The following is a 13081-nucleotide window of genomic DNA, read 5'->3' as shown; positions in this document are numbered from 1 at the left end:
GCACATATCCTAGTCTAAACCTTGGTCATAGTGTTGACAGCAGTTTTAACTGCAGTTTACAAAAGCCCACTGCATTTAAAAGTATAGCTGTCCGGACAGTCTATTGGTTCCCTAATGAATAACATAGGTTTCCACAAATAGCTTTGGTATGACCAGCCAAATGTTTCACCACACTGCTAAAAACTGAGCCTTGGCCTCTTCTTTGTAGAGTGTAGGCGCTCCTACTCCTGTATGTGCTTGGTTGTGGTCCTGTTAATTTTATCTGTGTGTGGGCACTTTTTTGTAAAATGTTTAGCCTTATTCCTGTGATATACATCATACATAACATCCGCTTTCTGTTAATCCTATTTCTTCTCTCTGTTCATCCCAGGTCTCAAAAGTGAACGGGCTAACGCGGGCAGGCTCGGCACAAGCTGTCAGTGCTGCCAAAAAGAGCCGCGACTTCCGACTGCCGTCCAAAACTGTGAAGAAGTACACAGCCACCGTGTCCAAGGGCCACGTCACCTACACCAAAGCCAAACAGAAAGAACTGGGCAAGAAAACCAAACTCAGCAGCAGCAACAAACACAACAGCGCCGCCTCGGCATCATCGTCAGCGAACAATCACAATCAGCACAGCCAGCCAGCAGCCAGCAACGGGCTGGCCAACTCAGGAAAAGCAGCGGCACCAGCCCACTACAGCAATGCAAAAACCCGCAAACAGGTGCTACTATCCAACAGGCTGCACAATGTGGCTGCCAACACTCGACCTAACGGGAGGCTAAACGGGCAGCGGCACAACACTCTGGCCAAGGAAACGGCGCAGAAACAGTGCCAGCAAGGCCAGGGGGAGTGCACGGGTCGAGAGGGACTGCGCAACTCCAAACGGCGTCTAGAGGTGGTGCTCAATGCAGTGGGGACGGGGCTTGTCGATCAGAAAGCCAAAACAATTGGCACTGAGGCCAAGAAAGCCAGGCTTCAAACCACGCCTTTGGAAACGCGTAGCAGCAGCAAAAAGGTGGCCAATGAAGAGAAAGCTACTAAGCAAAACACCGCCCCTACCACTCCAGTTTCTAATGGACATGACTCAGAAACAGCCCCTTCTCCTAAACAAACTAAGCCTGTTATTCCACTTCCACCTTCTACTCCCCCTCCTAAACAAACCCCACCTCCTTCTACACCAGCAGCCAATATGGACTCGGTGAACCAGCGACCGAAGCGCGCATCGGCCGGCAAGCTGATGTTGATACGACAAGCACAGCAGCAGCAGAGCAAGTCACATGGTCGGAGCTCCTCCTCCTCTTCTTCCCCTTCATTAGGCCAGAATCACTCACCAAACCCCAGTTGTGCCAGCACTACCTCAGACTCCCAACAGACCTCTGTGTACTCTTCTTCCTCCTCCTCCACCTCCTCTCTTCTTAGTTCCAACAGCCCTGGACAGTTCAAACCAGCAGCGTTGCGGGCAGCTGACCGCGACAAGGAGTGGGAGCGTGAGAAAGAGCTAACGCGCCAGAAGGAACGAGAGCAGGAGAAGGAGTGGGATCGCCAGCGGAGCAAGCCAGAGGGCTGGGCGGCGCTGGGTGAAGTCCCTATCTTCCGGCCAGCTCCAAGGGAGTTCCAGGACCCCCTGGTGTACTTGGATGCAGTGAGGGAACAGGCCGAGGTGGCTGGCATGTGCCGTGTGGTGCCGCCACCAGACTGGCGGCCGGAGTGCAAGTTGAACGAGGAGATGCGTTTTGTTACACAGGTGCAGAGGGTCCACATGCTGGGCCGACGCTGGGGTCCTAATGTGCAGCGGCTTGCTTGCATCCGCAAGCACCTTAAATCTCAGGGCATTACCATGGATGAGCCACCTGTCATTGGTAAGCGAGCAGGACACACACATTTTGTGATTTTGCACAAAGCTGTAGTGAACAAAACTACCTCCTCAATTGCTTGAATTGACTAAACAATAAGACTCAACCTTCTTCCTGCAGATTGCCACAGAAGACAAGAATTATTGATTTTGCAGTAGCGAATTAATCCCTGACGAGTTTTAAATGGTGGCCCAGCTCTTGGTCAACATTCAGCTTTTTTTTCCCTCCAAAGTACAGATGGAGTTCTAAAGAAAATGCAGTTTATCAAACGTGTATGGCATACAATTGCAAAAAAAAGTTGCTTACAGTTTGCACTTTATTTATTCACCTGCAAAGCCATAACAGAAAGGAGCCATCATTAAAGTATAACAGATGCGCTCCTGGTTGCGTGCTTTCCTCAGATTTTATTTTCCTGTTTATAGTTGACAATAATATTGTGAAACAACTCTGTAAGAAGCTCAGTGCCAACCAAAGACAGTATTTCTTTAAGATTGAGCTTAAGAATATGCTAATGTTCCAATGCACGCAGATATGTAGATGTGGAAATGTGATTGTTTTATACTGGTTGGTTTTGTGGTTTACCGCGCTGTGCCGTGTTTGTGGCACTTACATGCAGCTGTGTGCTGCTCAGCTCAGTGTTGCAGCTGTAAGCCAGAGAGACCTGGCAGACGAAGGGCTACAGCAGAGCGCCTGCAGCCAGCCAGAATACCCTGCTTCCAAATGACTTCCTGGAGTGTCCGCAGCAGATCAGTTCTACATTAAGAGTGATTTGTATATCCGTTTGGCATAGTGATAGTTCAGATTATTTTTGAAGGGTGAAGTGATTGTTACATTTAAAATTAACTCTGCTGAAAAAAAGACATGGTTCCAAAATCAGTGTTCTTCTTTTAAAAAAATTTGTATATACAAGTTAAAAAAACAAAAAAAAAACAAAAAAACAACTCTTGCTAATTCCATTAACTATTTTTCTGTTATGTTTTGGTGCAGGTGGTTGCGAAGTGGACCTGTCATGTTTTTTCCAGCTCATCAATGACATGGGCGGCATGCAGCAGGTGATGGATCTGAAGAAGTGGACCAAGCTTGCCGACCTCCTGCGCATCCCCAAATCGGCACAGGACCGACTGGCCAAGCTGCAGGAAGCTTACCTCCAGTACATCCTCTCCTATGACTCGCTCGGCGCAGAGGAACGCCTGCGACTGCTGACTGAGGTGCTGCAGGAGAAAAAGGGCCTGGAGTCGCGACGGGGCCCTCTTGAGGGTCTCTCGGATTCTTCTGCTCCTAACGGGCTTTCGCTGCCACGCTATGAGCCCAAAAATGGGCTAGTAGGTGGGGTAGTGGGAGGGGCAACAGGGCACCACCGCACCAACGGAGTTTATCACCGTCTGAAGGAGCTGGAGGCTCAGGTCAAAGCGGGCCGGCGCCGGCTCTTCGCTCAGGAAAAACAAGGCAAAGAGGACAGGCAGCATGGAGAGGAGCAGGCGGAGGAGGACAGAGGCGTGCTCAGTGACCAGCACAAATGTATTTACAAGGTGAGGATGAGGAAGGCACTTGCTGTTTATGCCACACTCTTGAAGCATACAGACAAGAAACACGTAAGTCTATCTTTTCTTGTCATTTCTTTATTCTTTCCTGTTCTGTCCTTCTTGTGCTCTGAAGTCGATAAGTGCTGTTAACGCCTCTTATTGTCATTTAAAGGTCAACAGTTGATCTGCCATCAACAGTAGCACTACGGCGTGGAAGCAGCTATGGATGTTGCTTCCTCGCTGCTTGGTTGTCATGGTTTCCTTTATGTGACTTTTAGCTAGCTCAAAGATAACTCAGCAGAATGACACTTACCACATGCGCCTTTGTAATTTGGCCTATTTATTTTTGTTGGGAAGCATTCTTCTGTAATGTCAATGTTGGCAGTAAAGTTGCATGTAAGGTGTTATGAGTCTACACCTTACCTGATGTGCTAAGGAAGGTGTTTTGTGTTTTCTAATGCCTTCCACATTTCTAATGCTTAAATGAGAAAACATGCACTTCAACGTCTTGCATAAACAAACAAACAAAAAAAAAATCACCACCAAGGATGTTGGAAGTGAGAGGGGCATGGGTTCATTGTCCCTCCTACTTTTCCCCCGACTCATATCCGTTGTAGTCGCGTAGCACTCACCGTATGTCCGTTTCAGTCATTCCCATCCACTTTGAGACATTAAGCTAAGATAATTCAGGTAGACATGAAACACTGATAAAAGAATTGTATGTTTGCTTTGAATTACTTTACCTGACTCTCTTTCTATCCTCAACATCTTCATGAAAGAGGAGCAGCAGAAGTGCTGCTGCAGTTATAAACCTCTGCATAATTCATCAGAGGTTTGGTTTCTGTATCATCAACCAACAAGAAATATGACTATGAAATGAAAAGCATGCCACTGTTCACTTGTCATTTCAGTGCATTTTAAGATTTTGATGTAATTTCCCAACACTGTGCATCCTGTTACTTCATCAAGCAGTAAGGCCTACAACACAAATTTTTAGCTCAATCAGTCCAGCATTAGTTTTTCCAAACATAATCTTAGCGAGTCATTTGCAGATGGTGGCTCCTTAGATGGTGAAATATTCTCGTTCTTAAGTTGGTTTTTCCACTCTGTCTTGGGTCTCATTCAGACACAAAAATGCGTTGGTGTTAACTGCAAAGATGTTTGTAACTATTGAAGTTTTAACATGTATTACTGATAGCTTTTAGTTCATTTTGAGCAAACTTGAGTTTGACTGGTTTTCAGTGTAAAAGCAAAGATCAGAAGTGTTTCTTCCTTGCACATCTTGTGGTTTTGTTTAATTATCTGTCCACTTATGTATCTGTTGTATAGTCGTATGTATGTGTGCATATGGACCCACATATGATGTATTCCCACCCCTCCTTCCTGCTGGCAGCTTTGCTGATTTGTATGGCTGAAATGTAGGTCAGAGAAAAGGCAGACCCACCCCACAGCCTGGCCCAGCCCTTTCCAAAAACTCCACCTCCTCAAATTCTCCCAAGCCATCAGCTCCATTCACCCCCTACCTCTAGATTTTCTCTTTCTGCAGATGTCCTTGCTCTCTAAAATTTCAGCCCCTCACCCCCCTGATCACCCCATCATATGTACCATCCTCTTGTCAAGCTCTCTGACAGGCTGATGGGTCCTCACCTGTGAGGGCAGTAATTTGTGCACATAGCTTTGTCAAACACACCATTTGCACAACATTGTCTGCCATGTTGATATTTCTTCAGATATTTTGCCACGGCATTCTGATGAGATGAAATGGCAACTGTTTCTGTCATTAAGATGACTTTATTCCTTGAGATGACTCCCTCTCTCCTTCAGCGTCACTTTGCACAAAACTCATCTCATCCTAAATGTGGATGTTATTTGATTCTTTTTTTTTTCTTTTACATACACTCAGTTCTTTTAGTGACTATATCCCTCTCTATGGCCTCCCTCTATAGAGCAGAGAAACTGTCAGCAGAGTTGACCTTGTACAATCAATAGACCATTTATGTATAGAAGTAGTATTCAGTGTGGTGACTTATAAATGGCTGTCACTACCCTGACAGGACAGGCTTGTCAAAATATGACTTAATTTTCTACACAACATAGATTTGTATGCATTTTTCATCCCAAAGGGGTCTCCAAAAAGAGATCAGATTGCACTTCATCTTTAAAAAGAACAAAGTGGACATCAAGGGTATAATTAACCCTTTGATTATACTAAAAAAAAGCTCAAAAAGTGCCTCTACTGAGTGGAAAAAGGAAGTATTGTCAGTGCCTAAGATGGCTGTTATACTGTATTATTTGACTGCAGTTCTAGGTCTGATCCTATTTTGAAAACATCTGGACATTTACTAGAAAAAGCAATAAGAAAAAAAGAGAGAGAAAAAGACAAATTGTTACCAAGAGCATGGGGAATCCACGGGGTCAGTTTTCAGCATCTCCAGGTCAGGAGCAGGCAGATTTATGGTCGCCTTAAAAGATTCTCTGCAGCAGGAGTGTCCATGAGAGGGGGTCACGTCCAGGGGAAATGTGTTTGAGAGTTATGGTTGAGTTAAAATTAGAGCCTTTTAGGGACACATACAAACACATCTACACATGATTTATTTGTATGCGAACATGCGTGTAATATTACACCAAAACATACCTACCTAATTATAAGGTAGGAAAGTAGGGAATTCATTCGTGTCTAAACGTATTTCTTTATTAGTTTTTTATTCACCTTCATCTCTTAGTTCGCATACTTTGTAGCTGCTTTACCATGACAGAGTACCATCAATTTTAATATGCAGTTTTCTCCTCTCAACAGGGCACATTGTCACTCCCAAAGCTTATTTTGTTTTTTTTTGCAGGGGAAATCGGTGTCCTTGACCAACTTCTTCAGGATAGCCCGCAACACCATGACCATGTGCTTTAACAAGGAACCAGGGGCTGCTGAGGTTGAGGTTAGCACGCCAACGCCTTCATTAGACACTTATAATAAACTCAAACTGCAAACAGCTTTTAGTGGTTAAAATGTAGTAACTCTGAATTAGATGTGCATATAAAGCTGTTGTATGAAAATAATCTGCCTCACAGATATCATCTGGTAGTACTTTTGGAATTAACTAACCTAGCGGACACCTGAAACCTGTTTCATGCATTCTTCCACACATCATTTTCCCCCTTTTTTTTCCTCCTTTCAGCAAGAATACTGGAGGATCGTGGAGCAAAGAGACTGCCACGTGGCAGTGCATTGTGGGAAGGTGGACACCAGTACACATGGCAGTGGATTCCCCACAGGAAAGTCAGAGCCATTTGCAAAGTGAGTACCACATATTTAATACACATAAACTGAATACTCTAACAGCAATACAGGATTGTAACCACTCCAGCTCATCTTCTCATTAATTTTTTAAAGCAAATCTGTTTATTCCTTAGATGCTGTTGAGCAGGTATCTTCTAAAAATAAGGGACTGACTCTTATTTTTTTCTTTCCTAAGACATGGATGGAACCTCGCTGTCCTCCCCAATAACTCTGGATCCATACTGAGACATCTGGGTGCTGTGCCTGGTAAGCACAATGAACAAAGACTGCAGCGTTAACAATGTTTAAAGCCTTTTCTCTAGTAAAAAAGAGCAATGTAGAAAATGCAAATAAACTGATGTTTAACTGCATTTGTTGGAGTTTTTAATGCTTTTTTTTCTAACACTATCCCATCTTTGCAGGGGTGACCATTCCCTGGCTAAACATTGGCATGGTCTTTTCTACCTCATGCTGGTCTCGAGACCAAAATCGCCTTCCATATATTGATTACTTACACACTGGTGCTGATTGCATTTGGTAAGTATGCACAGAGCTGTTCCCATCACTGACAGCTCTGTCCTTGACACTGAAATCTATAAAATTAGCTTGGAGAGCCTGTAATAATAAGAAAAATGGTCCATCTGTTGTTTTTATAGGTATTCTGTCCCTGCTGAGGAGAAGGCTAAGCTGGACAAAGTGGTCCATACACTGCTTCAAGCCAATGGCACCCCAGGACTAGAAATGCTGGAGAAAAATATTATGGTCAGTGTTTTCTCTGTATGTGTGTACGTAACATTGTAAAGTCAACAGTCAAGCCATCAATTTCAGTACTGAAATGTAACCGTTTCTTTCCCTCATATTAACCTTCTAGATCTCTCCAGAGGTGCTGTGCCGCGAAGGCATCAAGGTTTACCGTACAGTCCAGCGGTGTGGCCAGTTTGTGGTCTGCTTCCCTGGTGCCTTTGTCTCTAAAGTGTGCTGTGGCTACAGCGTGTCAGAGACGGTGCACTTTGCCACACCACACTGGATGAACCTGGGTTACCAGGCCGCAAAGGTCAGCTCATAAATCAGGGTGGACAGAGCTGTAGCCGTCCATCCTAAACTAATAACAACAGGTTTTACACTTAATTTACAGACTTTACTCCTCTGTTGTAGTTCCTCAAAGCCACTTAAACAGAGAAAGAAAGTTAAAACGCAGAGCTTTAGTCTCTAATCTGTCTGCATGTCGAACTTTCAGGAGAAATTCTCCTTCCAGGTACATGTAAATGTAACATTTTTGTGACCACAAACCAACCTTTGAACTACCAAACCACATAATAGCTGTATTAGAAGAGAAAAATAAATGTTCTTTATTATTATGCACATTATTGTGATGGAAGCTCATACACCTTTAGTTACTAGCATTTTCAATGCTGTACCAGTGTTCCCCTCAATGGTGCTATAACATTCATACAATGGGTTACATCAAGGTGCTCTGTATGAAATAGTTTTCTTCCACATAGAACATTTATTCACTCTTGAATGAGAGAAATAAACCATGAAGTTTGGTTAGTGTCTTGTTGACAGTTTATTTAAAATGTCTTATTCTTAAAGTAGATTATCATCACTGTTGAGGAATGATTCATCTTGTAGAAAAATATCAGTCATTATTAAATGTTGTGGCTTTGCTCATCAGTGATGTATCAGTCAGTAACGTCCTGCTTCTTTTCATCCCAGGACCTGAAATGTCGTTGTATAGCCAAACCCTTCTCCATGGAGAAGCTACTGTATCAGATTGCCACAGCTGAGTCCAAGAGGGACAACGGCCTTCTCCTCACTACCATCTCCGCCCTTCTCAAAGACCTCAGGCACGTTGCAGCACATGCACACTTACACATAATGCATCTAATGTGCAAATCCAGTTAAACTAGTGATCAGAGTCTAAAGTTTGCTGCAACATCATAGAGATGATTTGCTCTAAAGGTACAAACCCTTTCAAAGGAGTGTCCTTAAACATTTCTTTAACTCAGCTCAGCATTATTGCCTTCCTGTCTACTCAGAGCAACAATTTCTTCTCTGCACTCACTTAGTGCTTTCTAGCTTCCACTTATTGAGCCTCTTTCTTGTGCAACAGGAACATAGAGATGCATCAACGTCAGGAACTTTACAAGGCAGGTCTGCTCTCCTCTGCCCGCTATGGCACACACGATGGCAGCCTGGGGCCCGGTGAGGGACGTAAGAAGCCCCGCGGGAAATGGCTGGCACTGGAGTCCTCAGAGAGACGCTGCCAAATCTGTCAGCATCTCTGCTACCTGTCCATGGTGAGAGCAGAGGGCAGGACTGTTGTGTGTTTAAAAGAGTTTGGTTTTAATTTTTCAATGACAGACTTGAAAGAATTGATGTTTTTTTTCCCAAAAACTATTTATTAATTGATATGATAACTTGATAACATTTTCTTTAGTTTGAACGTGCTATAATGTCTGGTTTCCTTTATGTTTTTATGTTTCAAAACCAACAAAATATGATTTCTGTAGTATTTTATGACGGGTAAAAGTAAAAGTATATAAACCAAATGTTTATATAACACACAAACTGATACAGCTGACTATTTTTTTACAATGTACTTGAAATAAACTGTAAGATAGCAGTATAGTACATCCTCTATCACTTATCCGTTGTATTAGAGGAGCTAAACTGGAAGAAATTAGTTAACATGGTTCCTTTTTGTAATTTCTACTTAATGAAAAAAGATCACATGTTTTTAATTCCATGTTTTTTTGTGTTTGCGCAGGTGGTTCAGGAGACTGACAATGTGGTTTTCTGTCTGGAGTGTGCCCTGCGCTATGTGGAAAAGCACAAGTCTTGCAGAGGACTTAAGATGATGTACCGATACGATGAGGTAAGCAGCCACGATTCAGTTCCCTTTTTGTCCAGAAGAGGGTGATATCAGCTCAGCTTACTCAGAGCTGTTACCATGACACTGTATGATCAGTGGCAAAAACATGGTCAAACCCAGCTGAGAGAAACAGTATGCCTCAATGAGATGACAGCATGTACATTTTAGCAGCTAAAGGGTGATTGCATTTGTTTATACATGTTTTATTATTTTTAAGTATGTGCTTGTTTTTTATTTATTATATCTGTTTAAATACCCACAGTTTTAGATAAGTTTTTAAAAAAAATATTCTTTCCAGACAGAGAGGTGGCACACATAAGGAAATGCTACCAGGAAGGGTCTTTATTTTGAGTCTAGTTAATTAAAATGTTTTGAATGTTTGTAATTTTTGTGCTGTATAACAATGCAAAATTGGTTCAGCATATTCTGTGGCTTTCTCACACAGGAGCAAATCAACAGTTTGGTGAACCAGGTGTGCGGGCGAGCCGTTTTAAAGAATGGGGGAAGCGGCTGCGTTGGTGGAGGAGGAGGAGGCATCATCATTAGTGGAGGAGGAGGGGACTCCTGCCACAGCTTAAGCCCTGCCAAAGCATCGCCAGCCAAGCGAGGTCCACGAAAACGCGCCACTGTAGAGGTGTCCCTGGCACGCCTGTCGTCAAGCCACATGCCCAAAGCCGCAGCTGTGTCCTGAGGGAAGGGGGTGTTGCCATGTCACCATGTGCTGTGTTCACATCCCACCTCACCCATTCAAACTCCCCCACAGCCCACAGTTGTTTTTTTGTTTGTTTTGTTTTTATTAAGCTACATCACTATCAATCTCTTAACACCACTCAATATTACAAATTATTTAAAAATCTCCCTCACTTGACATCAGTCTCCAAATACACCGCTCATTTAGTTCGACAGGCTTGTTTATAAAAAGGAAAATAAAAGAAAAAAAGCAAGATGTCTTTTTTGCACTAGTATGAAAGAAGAAATTGATTTTATTGCTCTGCCCACCCCTCGAGTCAACATTACAAGCATTAAGTGTAACATTCAGAGGAAGATTTGACAGACCCCCATGTTGCCGTTCACCTTCCGCCCCCTCCCCATCCTTTGAAATGGGTTACATTTGTTACCCTTTTTCTTGCGTCACTTTTTCCTGCCCTCCTATCATCCCTAAGACTGAACCCCGTCCCTTCCCTCTCAACTGTGAACTTGGGTCGATTGAAAAGGCTGCCGTGAAACAAGAATGACATCAAGTAGTTACCCAAAGTTTCTCTCTGTCCTTCACTCGAGGAAGAAGAGTCTTTTTTTTATAATTTTATTTTAACTGTGTTCTTGATGCAGTCCCTTTATTTTTTTTATATTTGTTCTTTTTAAAGGGGGGTTAGTGATGCAAGGTAAAAACTTGAAAGACAGACTATGTTGGTTTACTATTGGTTGGCTACATTTTTTTTCTGAGTTTTTTTAAATTTAGCCTTGTTTCTGCTAGATTTTTTTTTGTGAGAAGTTTTCTGTTTTTTATTTTTGTCCTCATGGATGTTTCTGTGTGTTGCTGGATGTGAGGTGAGCAAAGCTGCAGCTGCTCACTTCACTTCCTTGTAGTATGGAGGGATCCCTTCTTCACTAGCGAGTGAAAATGGTGCCTGATACTTAGAAAGGAGATCCATTTTATTGGTGCTGTTGGTTATAATTACTGTATAACAACACAAAAATGAAAAAAGACAAAAAATCTGGGGGTAAGCACCAGCTATCGGCTAGCTCTCACACCCCCGCCCCACAGGGCAGAAAGGCTTTCATGCTTTTCTGGTTCTAGATGTGCAATCGTGTTAACATTCCATTCTTCCAGTCCTGTTTCATCTGTACCAGTAAACATTAATTATTATATTATATTATTATTATTTTGTTTTTCTACTTCTGTTGATCTGATGTTATCTCAAGTAGAGCCACTAGTTAAAGAGTGTAAAATGTGAAATATCAAATCCAAGTTTTGTTTCTTTTTTTCTGTTTTGTGCTTTTGCATTTTTTTCCCTTTTCCAGATATATTAAGAGTGAATTTTTTTCTTCCTTTTTTTTTTAAGAGAAGAAAAAAAATCTGACACAAACATCAACTTTTTGTACATAAATCCTGTAAATTTCTTTAAATACTTGAGCCTTTTTCAGGGGTTAAGTAAGAAAGAAAGAAAGGAAGGACTAGAGAAAAGAGAAGATGTTCCACAGGAGAGTGATTGATGAAGAAAAAGCCTTACATTTCCCTTTCTTCATCCGTGTGAGTTTGATGCTTACAGGGTTGCTCTGGTAAATGTGTATAAAAATTTTAAGTGCTGCTTATATCAGTATGAAAGAAGATATTGAGTAGCCAATGATTGCCCCCTCCTCCTCCTCCAACCTAGTTTTGTTTGTTTAGCTTTACTTTTTTAAAGAAAAGGGAAAAAAGATATGTTGACAAAAAAAAATGGGTTTTTACATTTTCATTACTGAAAATTCAACAAAAATGTAGTAGCTACTCATGTTGCACTGAGCTTGCCAGTGATGACTGTCAAGGAAAAATCCTATAATCCAGTTTGTTGGTTGTTGTCCCTTTTCAGAAGACTGAACTGTTTTAGGACTATTTAATGAAATACCAAGTCGGGTGTTTTCAACATAAATAAAAAAAAATAAATAAATAAAAAATGTGGTTGTCAAGTTTTTATGGCCTTACAACATATTTTTTTCTGATTTTTCTGTTTTTTTATTGCTAGGTTTCTCTTGTTCCATTTTCTACAGTATGAACTACTTGCTCACTGCAGGGTCTCTGGAGACTTAATTTATTTGTGCCATATCTCGGCATTTCCCTCCATTTGGAAAGAGTTTCATGTTGGTTATAATGACAGTTTTTTACTTTTGCAGTTTGTACTTAAGGTTTAATAAAAACTTACCGACAATTCACTGTCATTTCTTTCCGACCTTCCCGTGTTTCTGTGTGTGCAGTTTTATTTTACAGCAAGAAGAAAATATGTAATATTTAATCTTCACCCTTCAGATTTAAGTTCTTATCTGTTAGAGTGCGGAGACATTTACATCCACACGACGATGGAACAGTTTTGCTTCTTAAGAGTTTAACGTGAATACTCGTTTCCAGAAACATGTGCATGAACACAAAACCACTGAAAATGCTGACGCATGTATGTCAGGCCTGAAAGTAACCAGGTCATGTTTGTAAATGAGAATTTGTTTTCAAACATTTTACTTAGAAAAATGAAGGTAAAAAAAAAAAAAAAAAAAAAAATTCCACAGAAATGCACCAAAATGGAGATAAGATTTAGAGCATGGGCATAAAGTCATGCCGTGGAAACTTGAGATGATGGAGAACTGAGCTAAAAGGGAGACATTTGCTTGTTTTTTTTTTTTATTAACAGATTTTTCTGTGAAAAGCATATAATTCTAAATAGCTTCTGCAGAACAAACATCACTGTAATTTGCCATGGTTAACGCTGTTGGCAGAAACTGCTGTTTTCAGATTCATTGGATTGGGACCCGTTTTTATAAAAAAAAAAAAGCAATTCAGTCTGATAACTCACAGGTGGATGAATAAAAGCTTTAGTTAGAATTG

General features: G+C 41.7%; 1 protein-coding gene across 2 annotated transcripts in view; it reads left to right on the top strand.

Annotated features, from left to right (window-relative positions):
- jarid2b (jumonji, AT rich interactive domain 2b) overlaps nucleotides 1-12413 on the top strand; it is a 101686-nt gene extending 89273 nt beyond the window's left edge. The window contains exons 7-18 of one of the 2 annotated variants that reach the window (XM_042011333.1): nucleotides 371-1841; nucleotides 2823-3427; nucleotides 6199-6291; nucleotides 6532-6650; nucleotides 6829-6899; nucleotides 7055-7169; nucleotides 7289-7394; nucleotides 7504-7686; nucleotides 8349-8479; nucleotides 8746-8932; nucleotides 9403-9510; nucleotides 9953-12413. In XM_042011333.1, coding sequence (XP_041867267.1) covers nucleotides 371-1841; nucleotides 2823-3427; nucleotides 6199-6291; nucleotides 6532-6650; nucleotides 6829-6899; nucleotides 7055-7169; nucleotides 7289-7394; nucleotides 7504-7686; nucleotides 8349-8479; nucleotides 8746-8932; nucleotides 9403-9510; nucleotides 9953-10198 — 3435 coding nt within the window. In that variant the 3' untranslated portion in view covers nucleotides 10199-12413. The remainder of the gene's footprint in view (nucleotides 1-370; nucleotides 1842-2822; nucleotides 3428-6198; nucleotides 6292-6531; nucleotides 6651-6828; nucleotides 6900-7054; nucleotides 7170-7288; nucleotides 7395-7503; nucleotides 7687-8348; nucleotides 8480-8745; nucleotides 8933-9402; nucleotides 9511-9952) is intronic. The other variant, XM_042011334.1, reaches the window with a different exon arrangement.
- The last annotated feature ends 668 nt before the right edge of the window (nucleotides 12414-13081 follow it).

This window comes from Melanotaenia boesemani, chromosome 17, assembly GCF_017639745.1.
Source record: "Melanotaenia boesemani isolate fMelBoe1 chromosome 17, fMelBoe1.pri, whole genome shotgun sequence".
NCBI classification, from domain to species: Eukaryota; Metazoa; Chordata; class Actinopteri; order Atheriniformes; family Melanotaeniidae; genus Melanotaenia; species Melanotaenia boesemani.
Note: the sequence above shows the minus strand (reverse complement) of the source record. Positions and strands in the feature narration are given on the sequence as shown.